The sequence below is a fragment of the Myotis daubentonii genome, chromosome 3 (assembly GCF_963259705.1).
Source record: "Myotis daubentonii chromosome 3, mMyoDau2.1, whole genome shotgun sequence".
In the NCBI taxonomy this organism is placed as follows: Eukaryota; Metazoa; Chordata; class Mammalia; order Chiroptera; family Vespertilionidae; genus Myotis; species Myotis daubentonii.
Genome location: NC_081842.1, coordinates 68,656,900 through 68,683,412, shown reverse-complemented (window position 1 = coordinate 68,683,412; position 26,513 = coordinate 68,656,900). Strand labels below are relative to the sequence as shown.

General features: G+C 42.2%; 1 protein-coding gene across 2 annotated transcripts; it reads left to right on the top strand.

Moving 5' to 3' along the window:
- Window positions 1–889: 889 nt before the first annotated feature.
- Window positions 890–26,512, top strand: ABHD10 (abhydrolase domain containing 10, depalmitoylase). Of its 2 annotated transcripts, XM_059687869.1 has the most exons (6): window positions 890–1,083; window positions 2,745–2,928; window positions 10,423–10,534; window positions 10,920–11,057; window positions 19,390–19,464; window positions 26,394–26,512. In XM_059687869.1, the coding sequence occupies exons 1-5, from the start codon at window positions 942–944 to the stop codon at window positions 19,441–19,443; spliced, it is 630 nt and encodes a 209-aa protein (XP_059543852.1). In that variant the 5' UTR covers window positions 890–941; the 3' UTR covers window positions 19,444–19,464; window positions 26,394–26,512. The 2 variants fall into 2 exon arrangements, with proteins under 2 accessions (XP_059543852.1, XP_059543851.1); XM_059687868.1 differs by lacking the exons at window positions 19,390–19,464; window positions 26,394–26,512 and adding an exon at window positions 15,393–16,388 and having other exon boundaries at window positions 894–1,083.
- Window position 26,513: the final 1 nt, after the last annotated feature.

The window sequence follows — 26,513 nt, the reverse complement described above, 5'->3', positions numbered from 1 at the left end:
TACCTTGGTTGTGGGCACATCCCCAGTAAGAGGCGTGCAGGAGACGGCTGATCGATGTTTTTCTCTCTCATCGATGTTTCTCTCTCATCAATGTTTCTGGCTCTCTATCCCTCTCCCTTCCTTTCTGTGAAAAATCAATTAAAAATATATTTAAGAAATATTCTCCTAAATGTACTTATTTCTTCTGTTGAGATTTTTAAAAATCCTCACCTGAAAATATGTTTTTATGGATTTTAGAGAGGAAAACGAGAGAGTTTGTTTTTGTTTTGGTTTTTCAATCTACTGGGACTTATTTTTGCATATAACGTGAGGCAAGGGTCAGACTGACTCAGTAGTCAGGCAGAGGAAGAGGAAGAGCAAGAACAAAACCAAATTTAGAAAGGGGCGGAGGAGGATGAATGTTCTGTTCCACTCTTTAAACAAGTGGGTTTGCGGTCAGATTGTGGAAGCCTCTCCAGTACAGGTTAGAACTGTCAGGGGTTGGAGGTAGAGGAGATATAGGGAGGATAAATGGTGATGGAAAAAAAATAATAAAGTTTAAGAATAAAAATGCAAAAAAAGCCCTCAAGAGGGTGAGAGCGACTTGTACTGCATCAAGCTTAACTTTTATGCTTCCACTCCCTAGAGCCCTCAGGGCGATGAGACAGCGGGTTTCCAACCTATGAACCTTGGAAAGGTTCCGCGCTGCTTCCAGCCCTGCAATACCTACCTGCCCGCTGAGCAATAGCTAGCGACACGCCCCAGAGGGCAACCAACTGCCCCAAAGCGAAAGCGGGCAAGAGCGACGCCGCTTTGCGCATGCGCGCTTCCGAGCGCCGCGAGTCTTCCGGGCGCTCTTTAGCCAATCCCGTCTTCCAGCCGGGGCGCATGCGCAGCCTCGCTTCCTCTGCGCCCTGCGGCATCTCCGTAGCTCAGCGCGGGGCGCAGGGGCCGCTGGGAAGATGGCTGGAGTGGGCATGGCGGCTGTGGCGGCCAGGGGTCCTTGTCGGAGGTGGGGCTGTACGGCCGTCTCCTTCGGCTTCCACCGTGGCCTCTGCACGTTACTCGTTCGGAAGCCCGAGAAGGCGCCACGGTGGTTCCCAGGTTAGTGCCCGAAAGACGGGAACAGAAAGCGTTCTTTCGGACATCCCGGTTTCACCCGTTCCTTTCTGTGCGTTTTTGGCGCCCCGTTCAAAAATGTCCTTGTCCCGGCAGCTCTGGCGAAGGCTGTGCGAGAGCAGCGCGGCGGCCCGGGGTGTCCTGGACCCGGGGCCCGGCCTCTGCCAGCGGTGACGCTCCGCCAGGGTCCCGCTCTCCGCCCGCCTGCCCTGCGCTCAGCGCCGAAGAGGGAAAGTTAACGAGCATTTACCGCGTTTGCTGATTAGTTCATTTTTCTTCTTTTTTCTCTGTGGGTTGTAGGGGTTTTTACAGATCGTGACTCTGTGAAGGTGCACGGACCTGCCCTCCGTGGACTTGAGGGGACTTACAATTGGAACAGTCTCGTTGTAAAAGTGTATAAAGATCGAGCCTTATTTCTCATTTTGTCTTCTCGAGGCTCCCGCTCCGTGAAAACCATCATCATTCCTTGATAAAGGACACTGTAATCTAAACCAGAAATCGGAGCCTTTACCATTTTCTTTATCTTGTGCTTGGTTCCTCCCTCTTCCTATTCCAGCGCTACCCTCCCATGTATAGGGTGGCCCCCCAAAATGTATATACACTTAACAGCTGAGCTCCATTGATGTTTCTTTTCAGATTTAACCCATTGGAATTAATAATTGTTCAAAGTGTATATAGTCTGTCTTTCTAAAGTTTGCCTTTTTAGCTTTTGGTTTTGTTTTGTCCACACCTTGGGCACTCAGATGCATGATTGCTTGGAATGGGAATTGTCATTGCAGATACTCTTTGTTTTGAGTTAAAATGTTTAAATGTTTATAATCAGTTTAACTTGCATTTAATTGTACACAATCAAAAGACGTGTTATATGTTTTTCTAGCGTAGTGTGTCATTTCATTATTACATTTCATTAAAGAAGTTCCAGTTCATCTATTGAGCACTGAAGCACCAGGCTTTGAACGAATTCTTATTGTACAAAGATCCTTTATGGATATAATGTTAACCTGTCCACTTAAAGCTTACCGAGGTTAAATAGATGATTGTCTCGCGGAGACATTCTTGTGTTGGGAAGTAACATTAACAGGATAGGGAGGATTTTTGAGTGCTGAACTAGGGAAACGGGAAATGAACATTTCTGCTTATACAATCTGCCAACCAATGTAACTGGCTCCTTCTAGCCCTGCTTTTCACTGAAAGTTTTAAATTTGTAATACTTCACTATACATGGAAACTTTGAAACAAGCTTACATGTAAAAGTAATAGTTTTAAGGTCTCCAATTTAATTTTTTAAAATCAACTTCTTAAATCCAGAATGAGGTAAACTTTATCAGCTCACATGGAAGAGACTGACAAGTTTTTGTAGCCACAGTAAAGGAGAGGAAGGTTTCAAACGTTTTTGAAGAAGCAAGATTGGACCTTACTCAAAGAAGGTACTGATTTTGAAATGAAGATATGCACAGACTTGTCATAGAATATGCACAGACGAATAGAATACATCAGTGTTTTGTGTTTTCTATTAAGTGGAAATAGTATTTGACATCAATTTGACAAGTTAAAGTTAAGATTGAAAAAATATATATACATATATATATGGTTTTCCAAAAACTGTATTTGCAAACTCTGGTTTATGTTTTGTGTACTTTGTTTAGCTTGCAGACAAAAGGCATCAGTCTCTTTCCTTAGTCGACCAGACCTTCCAAAACTGGCTTATAAGAGACTAAAAGGCAAAAGTCCAGGAATTATCTTCCTCCCTGGCTATATTTCTAATATGACTGGTACAAAAGCATTGGCGATTGAGGAGTTTTGCAAATCTCTAGGTCACGCCTATATAAGGTAGGAACAACACATTTTAGAGAAAATATTACTACCATGTAGCATGTCAGTGGAGAATTACTTCTGCTCTAACCAATTGAAGCAAGCCAGCATTTTTATAGATTAATTTATTTTAATGGTTGTAAACTTCCTTGTGACTTAGGGTGCTTGTAAATGCAACCTTTAAAAGACCTTTTTAAAAAGTCTTTGTGCCACATTGAATGCTGGCAGGAAAGGAAACTAATGATAACTAAGTTCTTTAGCTACAATAACCTAATAAGACAACAAACCAATATACTATAGTTGGCTTTCTTGTGATTATATTGTGGTTTTCCATTTGGGGCTTAAGGACTTTTACTTACCACTGTTTATTACCTTACTTTCTAAAATATGTATTTAAAAATAATATATATGCATTTAAAAGTACAGTAAGTCATCAGTTAATGTCATTGATAAGTTCTGCAACTTTAAGTGAAATGACATATAAACAAGCCAGTTTTACCATAGACTAATTGATATAAACAAGAGTTAAATGCCTGTGACATCTCATCAATATTATAATGGAACAGCCTTGAACAAAATATTGGAGGGCCTCCTGTATTGTAAAATTAGTATTATATAATTCACATTTCCTGCGTTTTCTTTCTCCTCACTGCTGTGATTTGAATATGTATAAGTATAAATAGGGATATATGGTGTTTAACTAAAACTTGATTTCACAATTTGTAATATTTTATGCTGATAATTATTTTAGTAAAATAACATGTTTATGTTGCTGTTACTAGGTTTGTTTACCTATAACAATTATTTATTTAGTGCCTAATTTGCCAGAAAAGATAGTATGGTTTAATAGAAAGAGCACTGGCCTGGAACTCAAGAAACATGGGCCGTAGAATCAATTCTAGCAATAACTGTGACACATAAGTCCGTTAATAAACACTGGACCTATTTTCATCATTAAAAAAATGAGATTTGATTAAGGTAATTTCTGAATTATTTTCAGAACAGCCTAGAAAAAGGTAGTTCCACTAACATTTGCTCAGTAGATCTAGAAAATACAGCTTTTAGGAATAAAATAATAAAAACTTTTAGACTTTACTAGTATGTGTTTAACATAATAGTAAAAATTATATCAATTATATAGCATTTATAATTAGTTCTTAGTTCTTTTATCAGATTAACTAATTGTTTCATTTTCATTCTCAGAACTCTTAAAAAATCTATTAACTTGTTCTGAAGACTGGTGTATCTTTTGCAAGTAGACTTTCTAGCACTGTTTTGGGTGCTGTGAAATATAAAACACTAGGCCAGTGATGGCAAACCTATGAACTCATTTTTTTGGTTGATTTTTCTTTGTTAAATGGCATTTAAATATATAAAATAAATATCAAAAATATAAGTCTTTGTTTTACTATGGTTTGCAAATATCAAAAAATTTCTATATGTGACACGGCACTAGAATTAAGTTAGGGTTTTTCAAAATGCTGACACGCCGAGCTCAAAAGGTTCGCCATCACTGCACTAGGCAGTGGTTCTCAACCTTCCTAATACCACGATCCTTTAATACAGTTCCTCATGTTGTGGTGACCCCAACCATAAAATTATTTTCGTTGCTACTTCATAACTGTAATTTTGCTACTTTTATGAATTGTAATGTAAATATCTGATATGCTATATGTGTTTTCCGATGGTCGCAACTCACAGGTTGAGAACCGCCGAGGCCCGGTGCACGAATTCGTGCACCAGCGGGATCCCTCGGCCTGGCCTATTGGATCGGGCCAAAACTGGCTCACTGACATCCCCCAAGGGGGTCCTGGATTGTGAGAGGGCGCAGGCCAGGCCAAGAGACCCCAACGGTGCACTATCGGGGCCGAGGAGGAACATGGGAGGTTGGCCAGTCGGGTAGGGCGTGTCTGGCCCTTCTCGCTCAGTCCCGATTGGCCAGACCCCAGCAACAAGTTAACACATTGTTTGCGGGTAGTTTTTATTGCTCGCTAACAGGTGGCGCGGGCGATTTTTGCTAATTTCTTGTGCAAATGGCAACGTTCAGTAAAATTACGATAACTTTAGTTTACGTATTTATACGTTACCCGCATTCTACCACTAGTCTATAAAAAACGTATTAATACGTGTCCCGTGCTCTTCTACACTGGTAGAACGTATAAATACGTAAAACGTATAAATACGTTTCCCGCATACAATGTGTTAACCAACTGGTTGGAGTGCCTGCCTCCTGGTGGTTAGTGCACGTTATAGTGACTGGTCGACCAGTCGACTGTCTGCCTCCTAGTGGTCAGTGCACATCATAGCAAACGGTTGAGCGGTCTTAGTATATCATTAGCATATTACACTTTGATTGGTTGAACGGACGACCAACTGGACACTTAGTATATTAGGCTTTTATTATATAGGATGGTCATTACCCTTAAAGAACCTTTTATAAGGCTGGGAAACAGGAGAAAATGCATATGAGTAATTTGGGAAAAATACTCATCAGAAAGTGATAGTGTCAAAAGAGCAGTACCCTTTACTTTATCAGGTGAGAGAAAGAAAACTGGGGATTTAAGTGGATAGAAAAGTCTTTATAAAGGAACATTGAAGAATAGTTAGGTTTGGGATAAGAAGGAAGAGCTATCTAGGAAGGGGACTAGCCTCAGCAAAATATCATGATAACAGAAATATTGTCATCATTCTCCCTCTTTGTCCCTAAAATATTTTGAATCAAGAAATAACCTTTTTGCCAGTTCTTAAGTTTAAATTGAGGCTGTGAGAGCTATCCATTTCTATCTCCCTATAAGACATATGTAGGTTTTCTGCATTTTGGATATATGTAAAATACATTTTAAAGGTATATTGAGTAATCATAATAGAATTATAATGTTTGGAGACTATTAAGTGGTATGGTGTTAAAATGCAGTCTATGTATCCTATGTAATAAAAGCCCAATATGCTAAGTATCCGGTTGTCCATTCAACCAATCAAAGCGTAATATGCTAATGATATGCTAAGGCCTCTCAGTCGCTCATTATGAAGTGCACTGACCACCGGGGAGCAGACTGTCGACCAGTCGCTATGACGTGCACTGACCACCAGGGGGCAGACGCTCCGACTGGTAGATTAGCTTGCTGCTGGGGTCCGGCCAATTGGGACTGAGCAAGACGGGCCAGACATTCCCTGGAGCCTTCCCAGGGTCCCTCCCTGGCTGGCCAACATCCTGTGTCCCTTCCTGGCCCTGATCATGCACCGTTGGGGTCCCTAGGCCTGGCCTGCGCCCTCTCACAATCTGGGACCCCTTGGGGGATGTCGGAGAGCCAGTTTCAGCCCGATCCCATAGGCCTGGCCGAGGGACCCCACTGGTGTAAGAATTCGTGCACCGGGCCTCTAGTATCTTTATACTAACAAACCTTTAAAAAGGATAGCCTTTCACTACAAATTTTTAATTTGATCAAGTCTGTTATTTGCTTTTATCAAAACTCCATTACAGTCTAATCACCATTACCTATTGCATTTAGCTTGCTATAAGAGATTTTATCTTCTATTTATACTAAAATTTCTCAGTTTACTTTTATTGTGATTGTTGGCTGTAAAATTTAGATCTTGAGGAAATGGTTAGTTTTATGTATTATACAACAAGTAGTACGTCTGTCTATATGAAAATGTATTCTTAATGTCCTGTCACCATGCCTAAAATAAAATTGAGTCAGAGCTAAGGACTATAACATTTTGTTTTAGGGCTGGTATTCTAGCATAATTATTCCTAATAGAATATTTAATTCTAGATTTGGGAATATGTCCTAGAGTATTGAGGCTACTAGGACAGACTTTTTTTTTTTAATATGTTTTTATTGAGTTCAGAGAGAGGAAATGAGAGGGGGAGAGAGGGAAGAGGGAGGAGGAGAGACGGAGAAGCAGGGCGGGGGAGGGAGAGATAGAGAGAGAGAGAGAGAGAGAGAGAGAGAGAGAAACATCGATGAGAAAGAAATATTAATTGGCTGCTTCCTGCACTATTCTTCAGTGTTCTTTTATAAAGACTTTTCTATCCACTTAAATCCCCAATTTTCTTTCTCACCTGATACTGGGGATTGAAACCAGGACATGTGCCCCTGACTGGGAATAGAACCAACAACCTCTTGGTGCATGGAGACATTGCTCGGCCAACTAAGCCTTTCTGGCCGGGCTAGGACAGATTTTGTTCCTGTGTTTAAAAGTCCTAAAACTGCTGAATATATTTGAATTATCTTTAACTTTTAGTTAGGGTTCTTACTTGCAACCTATTAGTCTCACTAAATGGTTATAATTTCCTTTATGAAGTGCCTTTATATGTATTCTGCATCTTTACCATATATTTGGAAGGAAAATATAAAAAATGCAGCAAGGAGAAATACCCAATTGCCTATCAAGGAGAAGAAAAGGAGGACTAGTTGGTGCCTTTCTCTCCTCTTTTCCCTGGTCTCCTATGTATCCTGGACTGAGAGGAAATAATTACTGTGATTTAGACTTCAGCAGCTGCCTTGTTGCCCCATTTCCCAAGAGTCATTTCACTAGACACCTAAAGAAAATTTTAATTTCTTTCTTCTCCATCATCACTTACAAATCCCTTATCTGTAAAGAAATATATATTATATATTACATACATACTCTTACGTGTATACTAAACATTGGGATTTATTAGTTTTTACAAGATTTTAAGAATCAGAAAAAAATGAAAGCTAAAATTTGAATAAAATCTTTTACTTTTACCTTCCATTTCTATTCATTCAGAATGTATTATGATACTCACTGTGAGGTTTACATACTTAGTCACTATGGACAATGCAAAGACAGTCTCAGGGGGATAAGACATACATATGAACACAAACTGTCTTATAAAGCAGGTTTTGATTGTGATTGATAAAAATGAATTCTGTAGAAATTTCATTAGCTAGAGATTTTTTTTTTCTTTTTCTGCAAAGGCTTTCCAGCAAAAAAAGGTTCATTTGTACGAAGTTCTGAGAGAGGAGATCAGTAATGAAGGTGATGGGAAAAGGTATTTCAGGTGAAGGAAATAGTATGACTCATGCAACAGAGAAAGAAAACAGAGCTTACTTTAGGAGCAGCAAGTTGATCAATTTGGCCAAAGCAGTAGTTTCCTTTGATGAAATAATAAAGGTCAATCTGGGGTGACCAGAATATAATGGCCTAAAAATACAGGCTAAAGTACTAATTTTTTATGTTGTATGTCACAGGGAGCCGTTGAAATAAATGCCATATCAATATAATCTGTCAGTTATAAAGTGGATCCATCCAAAGAGAGAATAGAGTCATAGAGCACAGTTAGCAGGTTACTGTGATATGGTGGTTTTGAGATGACAAAGAGCTGCACCAGGATATTGGTGTTACCAAATTGTAGAGAATGGAAAGAATGTAAGGGGGAAAAAATGCAAGTGAGTGAGTATGGATGATACAGGGCAGGCAATTTTGAATAAGACAGTACGACCTTGAAGACCTGACATTCTAGTCAGAGAGAAACAAATACAGTGAGGCCTTAAGAGTTTAATTCTTTCCGTGACGGAGCTCGTAACTCAAATTACTCGTATTTCAAATCATTACAGTGAACGAGTGAGGCACCTGATGCTGGGCTGATGTTCTGGCGTTCACTGTGACGTTCGCTGCGCCAACTAGTGGTGGGGTATCTGAAGCTGGCTCGTAACCCAAATTTTAGCTCGCAACTCAAAGCAAAAAATGGGCTGAGAGACGGCTTGTATCTCTAAAAACTCGTTAGTCGGGAAACTCGTAAGTCAAGGCCCCACTGTACTCAAAACCTGATTACAACACACAGTATGAAAAGTGTTAATTGAGTACATACATAAGACAGTGACTGGTTCTAAACAGGGCATATGTTGCAAAGAAAGTTCCTCAAAGGAGGTGACACAATTAGGAATTTGGGTAGGAAAGGTGGGTCTTGTAGGCAGTAGGAAACCATACAAAGACTCAAAGTTATGAATGGGCTTAGAATTGTGGGTAGTTAAATATAACTAGGGTTTATGGCGATCTACAGGAGTGGTAGATTTATTGAATTGAGACCTTGAGGAGAGATGAAATTCACAGATCAGGCAGACTTTGAGCCAGGAGAACTAAGAAGTTGGAAGGAGAAGAAACTAAGTGGATGGGCTGGTAATTAATTTGATTTTGATCTCTTTCCTTTCCACTAATAATTCAGTAAGTATATACTAAGCACTTACCATGTGCGAGGCACTGGGAAAGCAGTGGTGAACAAAACAAAGCCTGTGCTCATATGGAGCTTCCATGCTAGTGTGGGAGACAGAGCACACACAAAATAATCAAATGTCACGTATAATGTCAAGTAGCAATGTTTGCTATCCTATATAATAAAAGGCTAATATGCAGATTGTCCCCTCGGGAGTTTGACCCAGAGACCAGGAGTTCGATTGCTCGCTATAACATGCGCAGACCACCATGGGGCAGCGCGGAACACGGCTGGCGACCAGCAGCAGGGCGCTGAGGGAGTGAAGGAAGGAGTAGACGGCGAGGCCAGGAGGTGGGGAACCTGATTGGCCCTGATCGATGGCCAGGCCTAGGGACCCTACCCATGAACAAATTCCATGCACCTGGCCTCTAGTGAAGAAAATAAAGCAGGGTAAGGGAGTAGAGAATGATGGAAGGAGTGCCATTTTAGAATGAATGGTCAGAGGAGACCTCTGGGGATGTAACATTTGAGCCAAAGGCCTGAGTCAAGTGAGGGAGCCATCTAAGTGGATATCTGGAGGTAGAGTATTCCATGTGGAGAGAGAAGCAGATGTAAAACTTCTAGGGCAGGAACATGGGTGATGTTTTCCATTAACTTCAAGAAGGAGAGGGACAATGTGGTTGTGAGGGAGAGAGAGCAGTACGGAACAAGATCAGAGAGGCAGTCAGGGGCCAGAGTGTAGTAAGGACCTTGGATTTTATTTAAAGACTAGAGGCCTAGTGCATGAAATTCATGCATAGATAGGGTCCCTAGGCCTGGCCAGCAATCAGGGCCAATCGGGGCCTTCCTTCCCCCTGCTGCCAGCTGCCAGCCAGGGTCTTCCTTTGTTCCATGCTGCCTTCTGGTGGTCAGTGTACGTCATAGCAACGGTTGAACTCCCAGTCAGTTGAACTCCCGAGGGGACAATTTGCATATTAGCCTTTTATTATATAGGATTATAGAAAGCCTTTGGCAGGTTTGTACAAGACATGATTTTTATTTTAAAAAGATCACTGACTACAATGTGGGGAATAGACTATGAGGGTGAAAATTGGAAAGGGAGACTCTTAGATCAGTCAAGAGAGGATAGTGACATGGACCCGGCTGCCAGCAGTGGAGGAGATCAGAAAGTGAATGGCTCTTGGGGCTATTTGATGGTTAAGCCAATAGGATTTAATACATTTTAGGCATTGTATAATGATGAATGTGCTATATTCCTTAAAAATCAGAGAAACAAGTATGTAGTTAGATAGATATCTGGATATAGATATGTATTTTCCCTTTTTCAGGTTTGATTACTCAGGAGTTGGACAATCAGAAGGTAACTTAGAAGAGTCTACAGTAGGAAAATGGAGAAAAGATGTTCTTTCTATAATTGATGACTTAGCTGAAGGACCACAGGTGACTATTTTTGTTAAATATGATATCATTGTTGATGATACCCTCATGATATTTGAGCTGTTTCTTTGATATGAAAATTTATTTAAATTTTAACAACCAATATTGATATTTGACTTAAAATTGTTCTGTCATTTTAACTTCCTCATAAAATGTAAGTACCATTTTACTTATTTTACCTATTTTATTGTCATAATTCTCCATTGTAGACCAAATACTTTAACAAAAAGTAATCATAATTTTAATTCTGCTTTGTATCAACTATTAAAAAGTCTGGGAGCCAAAGGATATAAAAGAAAAAAAGTATATAAATTCTGTTAAATTACTCACTACCTTTATAGAAAAGAAAAAAATTGCTCTTTAAAACTACACATATTTTCAATTTTAGATACTAGTTGGATCTAGCCTCGGCGGATGGCTTATGCTTCATGCTGCAATTGCACGGCCACAAAAGGTTGTGGCCCTTATTGGTATAGCTGCAGCTGTAGATGGCCTAGTGACAGAGTTTAATCAGCTTCCTGTTGAGGTAAGTCACAGGCATACCTCCTGTCATCCTTCTGCTTCCTCTTTCTTTGAATATTTGTTCATGTGTCATCATTCCTGTGATTTACTATTTTGGCCCATCTTTTGTCTTAGCTGCTTTTTTAAATACCATCTCTTTGCTTTCTTTACTATTTAGTCTCTTGTTTAAGGTTTCCTTTTCTTCAGTCTCTTCAATTCATTCTGGCAAATGTTGGAGCCATATTAATGAAATAACACTTTAAATGTCTTTTTTTAGCAACATTTTCTTTATTAATTGCATTTACTTATTTTGATCATGCATCATGATCTCTTCTTTTCCTCTTTGTGGCATGTGAGAAATAGTACCTATTCGTATGACCACATTAAACTTGACTAATCAATTATGACTTCTTTTTTTTTTTTTTTTTTAGCCTGTAAACAGCCTCAGATCCTCTCAGCACAGCTCTCCAAGAATTAGCTCACAGGAGATAAGATAGCCAATTCTGTCTTAGATATTTAGTTGACATTCTTTTTTTTACTCCTACTTCTCATCTTCCAAGAGATTACTTTTTCATTATTAGTATATTCCTCAGCAAAATATGGTAGAATGAGGTTTCTGAAATAACTGGGAAGGTAATTAGTTTATTATACTTTATTATTGGACATATGTTTAAGCACTTCAGTTGTCTGCAAGGGTAAAGAAATAGTGGGTAATAGTTGTTTATTTTTGTATATGTTATTTATTTATTAAATCTATTGAGTTTTCCTTGGGCATCTTTTCTTAGGGATCTAAATTTTACCTGTGGTACTAAGATTCTGGCAAGCCTGTGGCCCGGAAAATTAGAGAAAGGAAAATGGTCTAGAGCAGCGGCTCAAAAAGTATAGTCCCTAGGCCAGCAGCCTCAGCACCTGAGAACTTCTTAGAAAGGCATATTCTTATGGTTCTTGTCCTTTTTCATTTGACTTATTTCGCTTAACATGACACTCTCAAAATTCAAATGTTGTTGCAAATGGCATTTTTTTTATGGCTGATTAGAATTCCATTGCAAATATGTACCACATCTTCTTGATCTAGTCATCCATTGAAAGACACTTTGTTTCTGGATCTTGGCTACTGTGAATAGTGCTGCAGTGAACAGTGGACATAGGGGTGCCATATAATTTCACTCATATTTAATCTAATAAAAGACAAACATGCAAATTGACTGTACCTTCACTGTGCCTTAAGCCATGCCCACCAGCCAATCAGAGCGACTATATGCAAATTAACCCAACCAAGATGGCGGCTGGCAGCCATGGAGCTGGAGCGAGCAGGAGGCTTGGTTGCTCCAATGATGGAGGAAGCCAAGCTTCCCACCTGCCACGACCAGCTCTGAGCTCCACTGAAGGCAACAAAATTTCAATTATAGAAGATAAATAAGCCCCAGATACCTGCTTTCAGCTGGCCATGGCCAAGGAGCTGGAGCGAGCAGGAGGCTTGGTTGCTCCAGTGGTGGAGGAAGCTAAGCTTCCCGCCTGCCGTGGCCAGCTCTGAGCTCCACTGAAGGCAACAAAGTTTCAATTATAGAAGGTAAATAAATCCCAGAATTAAAAAAGAAAAAGAAAAAGAGGAGAGGCTGGGAGCTTCTATCGCCGGGGGGCTTGGCCAGCCTGAAAACGGCTCTCAGCCCCTCACCCAGACTGGCCAGGCACCCCAATGGGGACCCCCCCACACACTAAAGGGGGTGTGGCCAGCCTGAAACAGCCATGATCCCCTCATCCAGGCTGGCCAGGAACCCCAGTGGGGACCCCTACCCTGAAGGGGGTGTAACCAGCCTACAAACAGCCATCAGCCCCTCACCCAGGCTGGCTAGACACCTCAGCGGGACCCCCACCCTGATCCGGGACACCCTTCGGGGCAAACCAGCCAGCCCCCACCCATGCACCAGGCCTCTATCCTATATAATAAAAGGGTAATATGCAAACTGACCCGAACAGTAGAACGACTGGGAATGACTGGTCACTATGACACACACTGGCTACCAGGGGACAGATGCTCAATGCAGAAGCTCTCCCCTGGTGGTCAGTGCACTCCCACAGGGGGAGCTCTGCTCAGCCACAAGCCAGGCTGATGGCTGCCAGTACAGCGGTGGTGGTGGGAGCCTCTCCCGCCTCCTCAGCAGCACTAGGGATGTCAGACTGCAGTCTAGGCTTGCTCCCCGCTGGCAAGTGGACATCCCCTGAGGGCTCCTGGGATGCCAGAGGGACGTCTGATTGCCAGCTTAGGCCCAGTCCCCCATGGAGCGGGCCTAAGCCAGCGGGTGGTCATCCCCCGAGGGTTCCCAGACTGCAAGAGGGCACAGGCTGGGCTGATGGACCCTCCCCTCCCCAAGTGCACAAATTTTTGTTCACCGGACCTCTAGTGTGGGATATAAAACAGAAAGCAACAAAGTAAACAAACTCATACAGACAACAGTATGGTGGTTACCAGAGGAAAGGGCGAGGGGGCAAAAAAGGTAAAGGGGGAAATATAGTGACTGAAGGAGACTAGATTTGGGGGATGAGCATACAGGTAATGTATCACATAATTGTACACTTGAAACTTAGGGATCTATATAATGTATTAACCAGTGTCACTGCATTAAATTTAATTCAGTAAAAAAAGTCAAAAAGCATATTCTTGAGCTTCACCTGAGACCTACTAAATCAGAAACTGGGAGTGTGGCCTAATAAGCTGTTTTAACAAGTCTTTCAGGTGAAGTTTGAGAACCCTGCTCTAGAGAGTGAAGGAGCAGAAGGAAAAAGAGAAATAAAAGTAAGAAAAAATAGCATATGTAGTGTTAAATGTCTCAAGTTCTGCATTGAACCCAGTGCCATATATTATGTTTTAAGTTTAGTCTTAGCTTACTTGTTCTTCCCGTCTCCTTAAGAAATGGCATTGTCTGCAGTCAGGTTCTTTATGATTTCCTGTCAGGTCTAAAATTGTGAGGCCGGTTTTCCTTGCACTTATCTCCTATTTCTGAGTTTTTTTCACTTTCTTGATTATTTGTCATACATAAGTTGCTCAGTATCCTCATGCTGCTAAATTTCCTACCATTGCATCTTTCTGCATCTAAACCTTGGACCTCTTGACTGCATCCTCTAACTCGCTAATATAATGCTGCTCATGGTAAGAAATTATTTTAAGAATGTGGCAGAGTGGAAAGGAGTTGATTTAATAGGGTGGTTTCTTTTGTTTGTTATTGAGAAATGACAAGATCTAAGGTACATTTCTATTTGTGTGTATGTTCACATCACTCAAAGGGAGGATTATGGTATATGGTAGATACCCCCTGAGTGACTGAGAAGATCTATATTCTGCCAATCAGCACATTTTTGCTAATCCTAAATCAGACCAGGAAACAGTTAACAGAAACATGTTGAGCCCTTGGTAACTTAAAAACATGTGTAAGGAAAGAGTAGGGACACTAGGACCACTATTTTTTTTATTTTCTATACAAACAGCTAGCCCAAAAATGTCCAGGGAGCAGAAGTGGGGAGTGTTACTATTTTTTCTAGCTTTGAGATGTTAAAACCCAGCATTTCTCACTGCGTAGGAACTTGGTGTACCTCTTTACTGACGCTAATCATTGTCTCCTTCTTTGGACACTAGAGGGCGTCAGACAGGATGTACAGCTGTTTGGAAACCAAGCTTCTCAACCACATTGCCTTGATACCGTTTCTTGGTGTAGAACTCATGCATATTGCACATTTTCTTTGGTTAATACTATTTTTGCTATTTCTGAACTTTTTTTTTTTTTTTGAGGATTCAGGACATAAAACATTCTGTGAAGTTTGTTCTTCAGATGAACAACATTCATTCAATTCAGTGGCAGATAACAGCTATTTGAGTAGGGATGTTTAAAATGCAACCATTATTGTGTCTCAATAATTAGCATAGTTTTCACTTTATTTAATAACCAGTGAAACTAAGTTTTAATTACTGAAATTACAAATTCAGGAGCAATCCGGAATAGCTTAAAGACAACTGAGTATCATTTTTGCTTTAAATATTTGGTTCACATGTTTTTTAATGCAGAAAACCCCATGATAATACTATAGTTTCATACATTTTATATTTTTTGAATTTCTTGTTTTCAAGTCATTTGAGACATATTTAGAAGTATAACTTTCAGATATACAGCTTTTCACTGAAATCAATGGATTTCAACCACTCAATTTCACTGAATCAAATCTTTCTGGTATTAAAAAAGACATAAAAATGCCTAAATATTTATATTATATTGTACATATTTTTCTATTTAAATTCTTATATTGTTTAATATTATTGCACGTGTTAGTATGTCATAAATACTTCTATTTTCCTAATTTTTTTCAATAGGCACAAAAGGAAATAGAGATGAAAGGCGTGTGGAGCATGCCATCAAAATACAATGAAGAAGGAGTTTATCACATTCAGCATAGTTTCATTAAAGAAGCTGAACACCACTGCTTATTACATAGCCCTATTCCTGTGAACTGCCCTATAAGATTGCTCCATTGCATGAAGGATGACGTTGTATCTTGGCACACGTCCATACAGATTGCTGACCGAGTAGTCAGCACAGATGTAGATGTCATCCTTCGGAAACATGGTGATCACCGAATGAAAGAAAAAGCAGACATTCATCTTCTTGTTTGCACTATTGATGACTTAATTGATAGGCTTTCAACTGTAGTTACCTAGAATCACTTTTGTAATCGGTATGTAAACTAGTGGATCCAGAAGATCCTGATATTAGGTTTTTTTCCTCTTACCATTATTTTGTAGATATCACATGAGGTTTTATTTAATGATGTCTTTGCACTTAAGTGATATAAATTGTGAAGAAAGTACAATTGTTCCTCTATACCCTCCAGGGATTGGTTCCAGGACACCCTCCACCTCTTGGATACCAGATTCTGAGGATGCTCAAGTCTATTATAGAAAAATGGCATAGTATTTACATCTAACCTGCACACATCCTACTGTACACTTTAAATCAGCTCTAGATGGTTTGTACTACCTACTCCAATGCAAATGCTTTGTAAATAGTTGTCATACTGTATTGTTTTAGGAATCAACCTTCTGGAGTTTTTCTTTTTTTAAGTATTTTTGACCCGTGGTTGGTTAAATCCAGAGATATATAACCTGCAGAATCAGAGGGCGGAATATACCAGCTGCTCGAAAATTGGAAAACTTTCTTCTTCCTTCAGTCCCTGATTTTTTTTTCCATTATTATATTTCCTATATTTTTATTCAAGAGATGTTTAACTTCTAATGCTTTTGTTAACTGTGTCAGCTTTTAATTGTGTTCTCGTCTCCTTAGAATTATTAATAAAGCTTAAAATTTTCGTATTTTGTTTGGTATCATTGTATATGGAGACTTGTAAAATTCTGATTTTAAAATCAATTCACAAAATATAGGAACACAAACTTAAAATGATTAGAGAAACATCTGAAGCATAATAAAGTTCAAAAAATAAAGACTATTCTGCATGTTATATTTAAACTTAAAATTAAGGCTATCTTTTTTAAAGGCTCAAAGCTACAGTGATATACAGGGGTTATATCATTTCTAAGTTTTGGCTTATATGTAATATATTTAAATGGGGAAATTTAATGATATATTTCATATTTTAAAGAGGGAATTATCATTACATAGTATTGCCTACCTGCAGAAACACTTCTTTATTATTAATGTGTGCCTTAGATTTCAATAGGCAAGTACTTGCCATTTAAGAGGACTTTCAGAAGTGCAAATATAGTAAGAAAATATTAAATACAAATACAAAGTTTTTTGTGTTTGTTTTTTTAATAACTGCAGTAGTCAGTCTCTACTATTGAGTTGGTGTATTTTAGATTTAGGTTTGGTTGGATTTCATTTAGCTTGGTAGAGCTATGTCTGTCAAAATAAAACAAAGTTGACAACAGGAAGAAAGAATGCTGGGATTAAATTCTTGTGCCAAAAAGGGTTAACATAGCAGCAGCCTGACAGCTTATCCTCAGAGACCTGCATACCAGATTGGCCCTTGGCTGGCATCTGGGAACTTGAATTTTAGGGGGGTTCCCAGCCTGATAAAAGTGGCTCACTGTGCATAAACTGTCCGTACAAACAATGCAGTTTGTGCTGAACACCTGCTTGCCTCTGGGAGTCTGGAATTTTGTCTGGCATAGGTGCCAGGCAGAGATTGCCTAAGTGGCCAGCTCCCAGTAAAAACTCTGGGCTGTCACAACACGACTGGGATTAAGTTCATCCAGTGTGACTCCACTGGGAGAGAATTCTTTGATGCTTCGTGCCTAGTTTTTCCAGATTTCACCTCAGGTTCTTTGCCCTTTGTGGATTTTGCTTTGTATCCTTTTGCTGTCATAAATTGTAGCGGTGAGTACAGTTATATGCCGAGTCCTAACAAATCAAACCTAGAAGTGGTCTTCAGGAAGCCTGACACAGATATGAAACAGGTTAATGTCCTACAAGGCAATAAAACTACAGACTGAGTTATCTTTTATACCAAACAAAAATCATAAATATGTGAATTGTGTGTGCCACAGTGCCTGGTGCTAGAAGGAGTTGATAGTGGATGGTAGAAGAGCTATTCCAGTCACTGGCAGGCACAAGGATTGCAAAGATGAGGAAAGGGCCCGACCCATGTTACATAACTACAATAAAATGTAATAAATACGATTACAGATTCATAGTACACCTGTAGAGGAAGAATAGTATGTATAATGGTTACTGACAGACTATAGAGTGGATTTCAATCCTGGCCCACCATATTTACTAGCCCTGTGATACAATATACTTAGCCTCCCTGAGGTTTCTTCATCTGTAAAACGACAATATAAACCTAGATAATAAAGTGTAGGAATTAAGTACAGCACAAATAGAAGGAAACATAGGAGTCACTACCTTTTTGCTTTTAGTACGCACAGAGCACAGTCCTGTGAGGAACTGATGAATGCAGTCCATGGGGATTTAGGAAGAAAAGTAGAGGCAAAGTAGTAGTTACCCTTTACTAACTTCCTGTGGCGATCTGGAGCATGTGTGGTGTGATATCCTTTCAAATGCTCAATGGTTAAAGAAAGGAGGAGGGGGAAATCAATACCTAAAGATAGAAACAATTTTAAAATTTAATCTAGCTTTGCAGAGGGTAGCATCAAAAATTCAATAGGAGTTTGAATCAGTGGGATTTAGTGTATTCTAGTAAATTATTAATTTCTTCAGTGTTCCTTTTTAATTTTTCCCCAAAGCTCTTTTCCCCCCACTAAAACCACTCCATGCTATATATTCAGTGACAGGGAAAATGCTCCAACAACCAGCAGCCCCTGAGTGCCTTGTGCTGTTGATCTCCTGCGTTATTCAAAAAGCCAAAAAGCGCCATGACCCCTCTAAACAACCTCAGCATGTTCAATGGAAAGGCAGGCTCAGTGAGGCCACATGATACACTGTACTTGCTTCTCCTGCATCTGCTGAGCTCAGAGGCACTTCCAGCCAAATCTAAACAGTGTGCTGTCCTCAGAGGAACCAATAGAAAGGCCTGTGCAGAGGAGAGGAGGAAAAGGGCTTTGGGCAGGGCTGAGTTTTATAAAGGAGATAGAAAGCAAGTAGAACATTACCTACCACATAGCCATTTCCAGGGCAGCACCCAAAAGGAATATGTGACATATTAAATTTGGGACGGTTTACAAAAGGAAAAAAAACGAAAGAACTGTTTTCCGGAGGAAGATGGTTAGAATTATATACATTTTAAGATCCCCTTTACATACAAATCTAAAGTAACTTTAGTTTAGAACATACTCATATATGCATAACTTGGTTCAAGGGGAAAATGTGATGATTTGCTGCTTAGGGAATATACCTAGAAAAAGGCAGCCAGGTTTTTTTTAAACCAAATGAATCTTCAGAGGAAATTAAACTTTCCCATTTGGGCTCTCTCTTGTCTTGGGCTTCCAGGGTTTTGCTGACAGATCAAAGGAGCTCCTCATCCCTCTCTCTTTAAAACTTGACCCAGTGGGTCAAGTTCGTCGCTGGGTCCTCTGTGCTCTCTCATGAAAAGCAAGCACCCTCCTCATGCCCTTTGATAGTACTCCTTTGAGATTCTCAGTTTATATGCCAGCCTCCCTCTTTCAAAGGACCATTGAGGTCAGAGGTGTTGCCGTTGTTTATCCCCAGGTGTCTCTGACCATGCTACATCAACCCATTTTGCTGGCTCTCCTCCTTGCCCACCTTGTAATGTTAATATGCCCCTTTTCATTCTGACTTTGTTACTTACTTATGTACCTTGAGCAACCACACCCATGCTCCGTGTTTTAAGTGCTACCTGCATACAGGTGATTCAAGTACATTCCTCCATTACAGGCTTTTCTCCTGAGCTCCAAGTACATAAAACCACTGCCTAATGATCTGGGATGAACCATGAACATCCCAAACCCAGTGAGTACAAACCTTACTATGCTCCCCCTTTAGATGCCTCCCTACCTATGAGTCCCCTTACAATAAATGGCACCACCACTACGCCTGTATACAGGTCAAACTTCTTAGTCATCTGACCCTCTCCCTTTCTTTCATCCAAATCAGAACTGCTGGGTCCCTTTCCCTATGAAAACACACACACACACACACACACACCCCTCTTTTGGATGATATGTAAGTATGAATTTCCAGGGCATTCAAGAGGGGGCTCCTTGATTCGTAGAGTTTACCAACATCTATGGCATAAATACTCTTGCCTTGGCTGCTTTCATGCTACCACTGTGACGTCACTGAATATGAGGAAGCTGGGAAGAAGTAGCCATAGCACATTGTTATGTAGAATATACACTATCTTCTAGAGGAAAAATGGCCCACATACTAAATGTGATAAGCTCAGGGGAGGCCCGCATGGTGGGTCTTACAAACTCAGAGACAGGGTGGTCTGAACATATCAATTCCTAACTAAAAGTGGGTCATGAGGGCTACGTGGGCCTGTAGCTTCTTTGACAAAGGTCAATCTTTACCTTTGATATTGTCTATTGTCTTTGTGCATCAAAGAAAATATACCTTTGAAATAGCAGAGGACTATTCTTTCCCAGAACCAGATTTGCTTTGATTTTTCCCACCTTCCTCATCTACCTCCATGGATTTCATGTAACCCTCCCTGGTTCCTCCCTGGATGCTAATCTATATCCTATCTAATAAAAGAGAAACATGGTAATTAGCCATATGTCTGCTACCCTTCCCATTGGCTAATCAGGGCGATATGCAAATTAACTGCCAGCCAAGATGGCGACCAGCAGCCAGGCAGCTTGAAGCGAACATGAGGCTTGCTTGCTTCAGTGACGGCGGACTCCAACGTTCCCCGCCTGCCACTGCCAGCCTCTGAGCTTGCAGTTTGAAACATTGTTACAAATATAGAAGCTAAACAAAACCCCGGAAACCTGTTTTCAGCCAGCTGGGATCTCAGAGCTGGAGTTGAAACACTGTTTTGATTATAGAACCCAAACAAACCAGATACCTGCTTTCAGCAGCTGAGGCCTAAGAGCTGGAGCCAAGCCTCAGAGCTAAAGCTGGCCCAGAATTAAAAAAAGAAAGAAAAAAGGAGCGGTTGGAAGCTTCAGTCACCCACCAGCCTGAAAACAGCCCTCAGCCCCTCACCCAGACTGGCCAGGCACCCCAATGGGGACCCCCACCCTGAAGGGTGTGTGACCAGCTGCAAACAGCCATCATTCCCTCATCCAGGCTGGCCAGGCATCCCAGTGGGGACCCACACCCTGATCCAGGACACCCTTCAGGGCAAACCAGCTGGCCCGCACCCATGCACCAGGCCTCTATCCTATATAGTAAAAGGGTAATATGCCTCTCAGCACCAGGATCAGCGGAGCCGTGAGGCCTCCCGGCACTGGGATCAGCGTGACAGGGGACAGTGCCCAAACCCCCTGATTGCCCTGCGGCTCTGTGTGTGACAGGGGGCAGGGCCACAACCTCCCTATCCACCCTGCTCTGTTCGTTACAGGGGAAGGTGCCCCAACCCCCTGATCAGCCCTGCTCTGTGCCTGATATGGGGGAGATCCCCAACCCCCGATCGCCCTGCGGCTCTGTGTGTGACAGGGTGCGGCGTCCCAACCCCCACCCCCATGGGCCCTGCTCTGTGTGTGACGGGGTAGAGCCATAACTTCCCCATCGGCCCTGCCCTGAGTGTGACAGGGTGTGGTGCCCCAACCCCCTGATCGACCCTGCTCTGTGCATGACAGGGTATGGAGCCCCAACACCCCTGATGGGCCCTGCTCTGTGAGTGACAGGGGGCAGCGCCCCAACCCCCTGATTGGCCCTGCTCTGTGTGTGACAGGGGGCGGTGCCCCAACCCCACAATCGGCCCTACCCTGAGCATGACTAGGGGTGGCATCACAACCTCCAGATCTGCCCTGCTCTGTGCATGACAGGGGGCGGTGCCCCAACTCCCCAAACGGCCCTGCTCTGAGCCCGACCAGGTGCTGCACCTAGGGATTGGGCCTGCCCTCTGCCACCCTGGAGCAGGCCTAAGCCAGCAGGTCATTATCTCCCGAGGGGTCCCAGACTGTGAGAGGGCACAGGCTGGGCTGAAGAACCTCCCCCCCCCCCAGAGCACAAATTTTTGTGCACTAGGCCTCTAGTATATATATAAAAGGCTAAGTGACTGACATACATCCATGTGACCATCCAACCAATGGCCAGTACATATGATGTGCACTGGAAATCTATATATATAAAAGGCAAATATGCTAAGTGTCTGTCGGGGTACTGACATTATGTAGCAACACCCGGCTTCCTCTCCCTGGCAACTAGCCTCCTTGCAGTTTCTTCAGCCCAGGAACACAACTTGCTTCATAGCCAGGTGGAAACATTTTACACTAACCAAATGTCTGTGAAGCATTTTCCCATGCCTCATCTCATTTGATCCTCACAGAAGTCCTGGAGTAGGTAGATAGGAGACTCGGTGGAATCCTATTTTCTTTTCATTAGCCAGAAAACAGAAATATAGAAATCTTAGAAACTTGATTCGACTGAAAAGAAGTAAGAAATGGTGGAACTTGAAAATGACTTCAGGTTTTCTCACTGTGCAGAATATAGTCAAACACTGCTGCAGTTAAATATTTTACCCTTTGTTCTCCCTGTGTGACCTACAATAATAATCTGCTTTGTGTTGATATTTACTGCTGTGTTGCTGATGATTACCTGAAAGAGAAGTTGGGGTGCTTCACTTCATATCTACACTAATAAAAGACAAACATGCAAATTGACCATACCTTCGCTATGCCTTAAGCCACGCCCACCAGCCAATCAGAGCAACTACATGCAAATTAACCCAACCAAGATGGCGGCCAGCAGCCACAGAGATGGAGCAAGCAGGAGGCTTGGTTGCCCCAATGATGGAGGAAGCCAAGCTCCCCAGTCTGCCGCGGCCGGCTCCGAGCTCCACTCAAAGCAACAAAGTTTCAATTATAGAAGGAAAATAAACCCCAGATACCTGCTTTTAGCCGGCCATGGCCTCGGAGCTGGAGCGAGCAGGAGGCTTCCCTCCACCCGCCCTGGCCGGCCCTGAGCTCCTCTCAAGGCTACAAAGTTTCAATTATAGAAGGAAAATAAATCCCAGAATAAAAAAAATAAAGAAAGAAAAAAAGGAGAGACTGGGAGCTTCCGTCGCCAGGAGGCTTGGCCAGCCTGAAAATGGCCCTCAGCCCCTCACTCGGACTGGCCAGGCACCCCAGTGGGGATGCCCCCATCCTAAAGGGGGTGTGGCCAGCCTGAAAACAACCATCAGCCCCTCACCCAGGCTGGCCAAACCTCCATGGGGTGAGGGTCCCCACCGGGGGGGGGGGGGCTTGAGCAGTCTGCAAACTGCCATCAGCCCCTCACCCAGGCTGACCAGGCACCCCATTGGGGACCCCCACCCTGAAAGGGGTGTGACCAGCCTGCAAACACCCATCAGCCCCTCACCCAGGCTGTCCAGGCACCCTAGTGGGACCCCACCCTGATCTGGGACACCCTTCAGGGAAAACCAGCTGGCCCCCACCCATGTACCAGGCCTCTATCTATAATAAAAGGGTAATATGCAAACTGACCCTAACAGCAGAACGACTGGGAATGACTGGTCACTATGACACACATGACCACCAGGGGGCAGGTGCTCAATGCAGGAGCTGCCCCCTGGTGGTCAGTGCGCTCCCACAGGGGGAGCTCTGCTCAGCCACAAGCCAGGCTGATGACTGCCAGTACAGCGGTGGTGGTGGGAGCCTCTCCCGCCTCCTCAGCAGCACTAAGGATGTCCGACTGCAGCTTAGGCCTGCTCCTTGCTGGCAAGTGGACATCCCCCGAGGGCTGCCGGGTTGCCAGAGGGATGTCTGACTGCCAGCTTGGGCCCGATCCCCCAGGGAGCAGGTCTAAACCAGCAGGTGGACATCCTCCAAGGGGTCCCAGACTGCAAGAGGGCATAGGCCGGGCTGAGGGACCCCCCCCGAGTGCACAAATTTTTGTGCACCAGGCCTCTAGTGTGTGTATATATATATATATATATATATATATATATATATATATATATATGGCTAAGTTGACTTGTGCATGCACAGTACATATAAAGTTCTTGCTGGTGCAAATCGCACACATGTGTTTCAATCTGTCATTGTCGATCATGAATTTGGTTGACGCTTCTATTATAGAGAAAGGGCAAATAGCGATATTAAAATGTTCTAATTAATTTCCTTTCAATGTGCACTAATCCGTCCACTAATGTATAAAATAAGCTGTAAAACTGCCATTCTCCAGAGCGTTTTTCTCAGTCTGTTGAGATTTTGCTTCCTGGTCATTGTCATCAGTTTGGCTCAACTAAACTCTTATAAGACTTTTTCTTAGGCTGAACATTCTTTCATGGACAACTATATAGAGACAATAAATATAAATATCCTCAAAAACAAAGGTAATATTAAAACATAGCAAAATAACTTTGTGATCTGTTTTGAGTATTTGACTTTGGTTTGTAATATAATTATTTAAGTGTAAGTTTATATAATTTAATTGTTTATAATGGATGAATTTAAACATTGGCCCTCAAAATTCCTAGAAATTTAACCATGGGCATTTGCAACCACACTATTGCATGATCTGGGGCCTGCCTGACATGCCAGACTAATTTTTCTTACTGTGTGTCTCTTCCCTTTAACCCTTTGCTTTGTGAATATTAGAACATTTTCACCTTCTTAACTAAGCTGCTTTTGCCACTAACATTTCCCCCCTTGCCTTCACCCATCCACCTAGCAAATACCTTGCCCCATTCATTGGGCAAACACATACTCATCTTTTAAGACTTAAAGTCATTTCACTTATAAACCTTTTCCATAATCCCCTACCCTCTTCCTCTAGGTATAATTGTACCTTTGTATCTTGTCTATAGTTTTAGCATGATACCTGGCTGGCACCTATTGTTTACAAGTTTAGCTTGGCTACTAAACCATGTCACCATGTCTCATTCATTTTTTTAAATCTCAATACATGGGCACTTAAAAACTATGTTGAAAAATTAACTATACTAGTAGACACTCAGTAAACACAGGGTTGAGCCAATTTCCACTGTCACTCCTCCAGGGAATCAAGCTTCTTTTCTGTAATTACTTCCTGTGAATTTCTGGACACATCTAACCTATACCTTGCTGGCGCCATATCCTCTCCAGAACCTTGACCTCAAGCATTCACTTAAAGCACCCAGTTATTTTGTTGCAATGGGAAGAAATCTTTGGGTATAAAAGATCTGCAAAGCATAGCCTGAAAAAATCTAAAATGGGGGCAAATGCACCTCCTTCAGAATTGTTTCTGTCTTTATTAACAAACCAAATCTTCCTTAAAGTAATCCCAGCTGCAGAAAAAGTGACATACCTTCTCCCCGGGCCTCCCTTTCCTTAGTCTGAGGTTGCAATTGCCCTTATTGCTGCCACCCATGATGCAACTCAGTGACGTTCAAAATTCTGCTGACAATTTTCCCTCCTTTTCCCTTTGCTCGAAGTCTCTGGAGAGAGTTCTGTTGTCTGTAGAACTTCCCCAACTGAGGAGTCCACGCAGCATGAAGACCTTCATTAGTCAGCCCTTCTCATGCTGTTTTTTAAACTGGCTGCTCTCCTCAGACCTCCCGAATCTCCCACAACCCTTACTTTTTCAGAATTCTCTTCCCTAAGCCTTCAACTATTGACCACTAAGTCTTTTCTCAGGCACACCCACCACTTATGTACTAAGTAATTAAATTTTCACTAGTCCAGGCTCCAGACAGCAGTAGATTTTTTTGCAATACATGTATTATTTGAGGAGTCATTTCCTGCACAGCTTCTAATCAATTTCCCACAGAAACAAAGATCACCACCCCATGTACTAGAATTGCTTTATCTAATGTGCCTGAGTCAAATGATCAATCGTTCCTGAGGCAAGAATTATGCTCTATTTCTCTCGAGCACAGTATTTGAAACAGTTAAGTGCTCAAAAACTATTTTGTTGAATGAACCAGAGAACAGTTTTTGGCTGTTTCTCTCACGATAAGTACCCAGAGACTTAGACAAAACCAGTAAGACTCGATCTTTACTCCCAGACTAGGAAGATAAACTGCCAAACCCTTTAACAGTTATAAAAACAAATTTCAGGTCAACATAAGTCTGATGATTTCTTCTGAAGTCTTGTTTGCAAACATAGTTACCACTGATAATACATTAGTTGTCCTCTACTGTTCCTTAATGAAAATAAAATCTTTACACCCTATCCAAATCTTTTATTCCAAGAGTTCTTAGCATATTGAGCTCTTTTTAATTTATAAAACATGCTCTCGGTGTCTTTCTAGTAAAAACAGCATTAAAAAGCTGCAGTCCTTGAATAAGTCAACCTGAGGCACAACAGTTTCCCACAGGATGGAAGTTTCTGGATGAAATCTGGCTAGCAGCAGAGCCAGTTAATGGCTGCAGCTCTCAGCCCCTCCTGTCCCATCCTGCCAGACAACTGTTCCCTCAGGCAGGGGGGAGCGGCTTGGCAACCCCTGACAGATGGACAGCTGACTGCATGGACCCTCTCGCAGGCCCCATCCCCAGTGCAGCTGTGCGCTGGCCTGGGATCCGAGGGGCCGCGTCCCCCAGAGGAGGGGCAAGAATCCTGCGGCTGAGAAAGAAGCTCTCAGCGGGAGGGAGGCGGCGGGCTTGACTGACAACAGGAGAGGGCTGGCTTTTTGGAGGGCTCTTAGCAACGGCCCTGGTGCGACCTCCCTCAGCCTGGAGAAAATCGAATCAGTGCACCATTCTAGCAAAAGCCATGCAGCACAGGCAGCTGACCGTCAAGGCGGCCGTCCTCCCTGCCTGTTAATCACCTGCTCGGTCCCATCTCAGGGTCCCTGCCGCTGCAAAGTGCTACTGGAAGGAGTGAGAAACGACCACCCAGCTCTCTTGCTGCTGTGAATGTGAGTCCCCGCGCATCATCTCCTCGGGCTGATAGGCGGGACCGAGAGG

Bases quoted from the DNA above. Each gene is read 5' to 3' on its own strand.
- ABHD10 (XM_059687868.1), top strand. From the start codon at position 942: ATGGCTGGAGTGGGCATGGCGGCTGTGGCGGCCAGGGGTCCTTGTCGG. The intron at 1,084-2,744 runs GTTAGTGCCCGA...TACTTTGTTTAG, and splicing joins GGCGCCACGGTGGTTCCCAG to CTTGCAGACAAAAGGCATCA. The intron at 2,929-10,422 runs GTAGGAACAACA...TCCCTTTTTCAG, and splicing joins CTAGGTCACGCCTATATAAG to GTTTGATTACTCAGGAGTTG.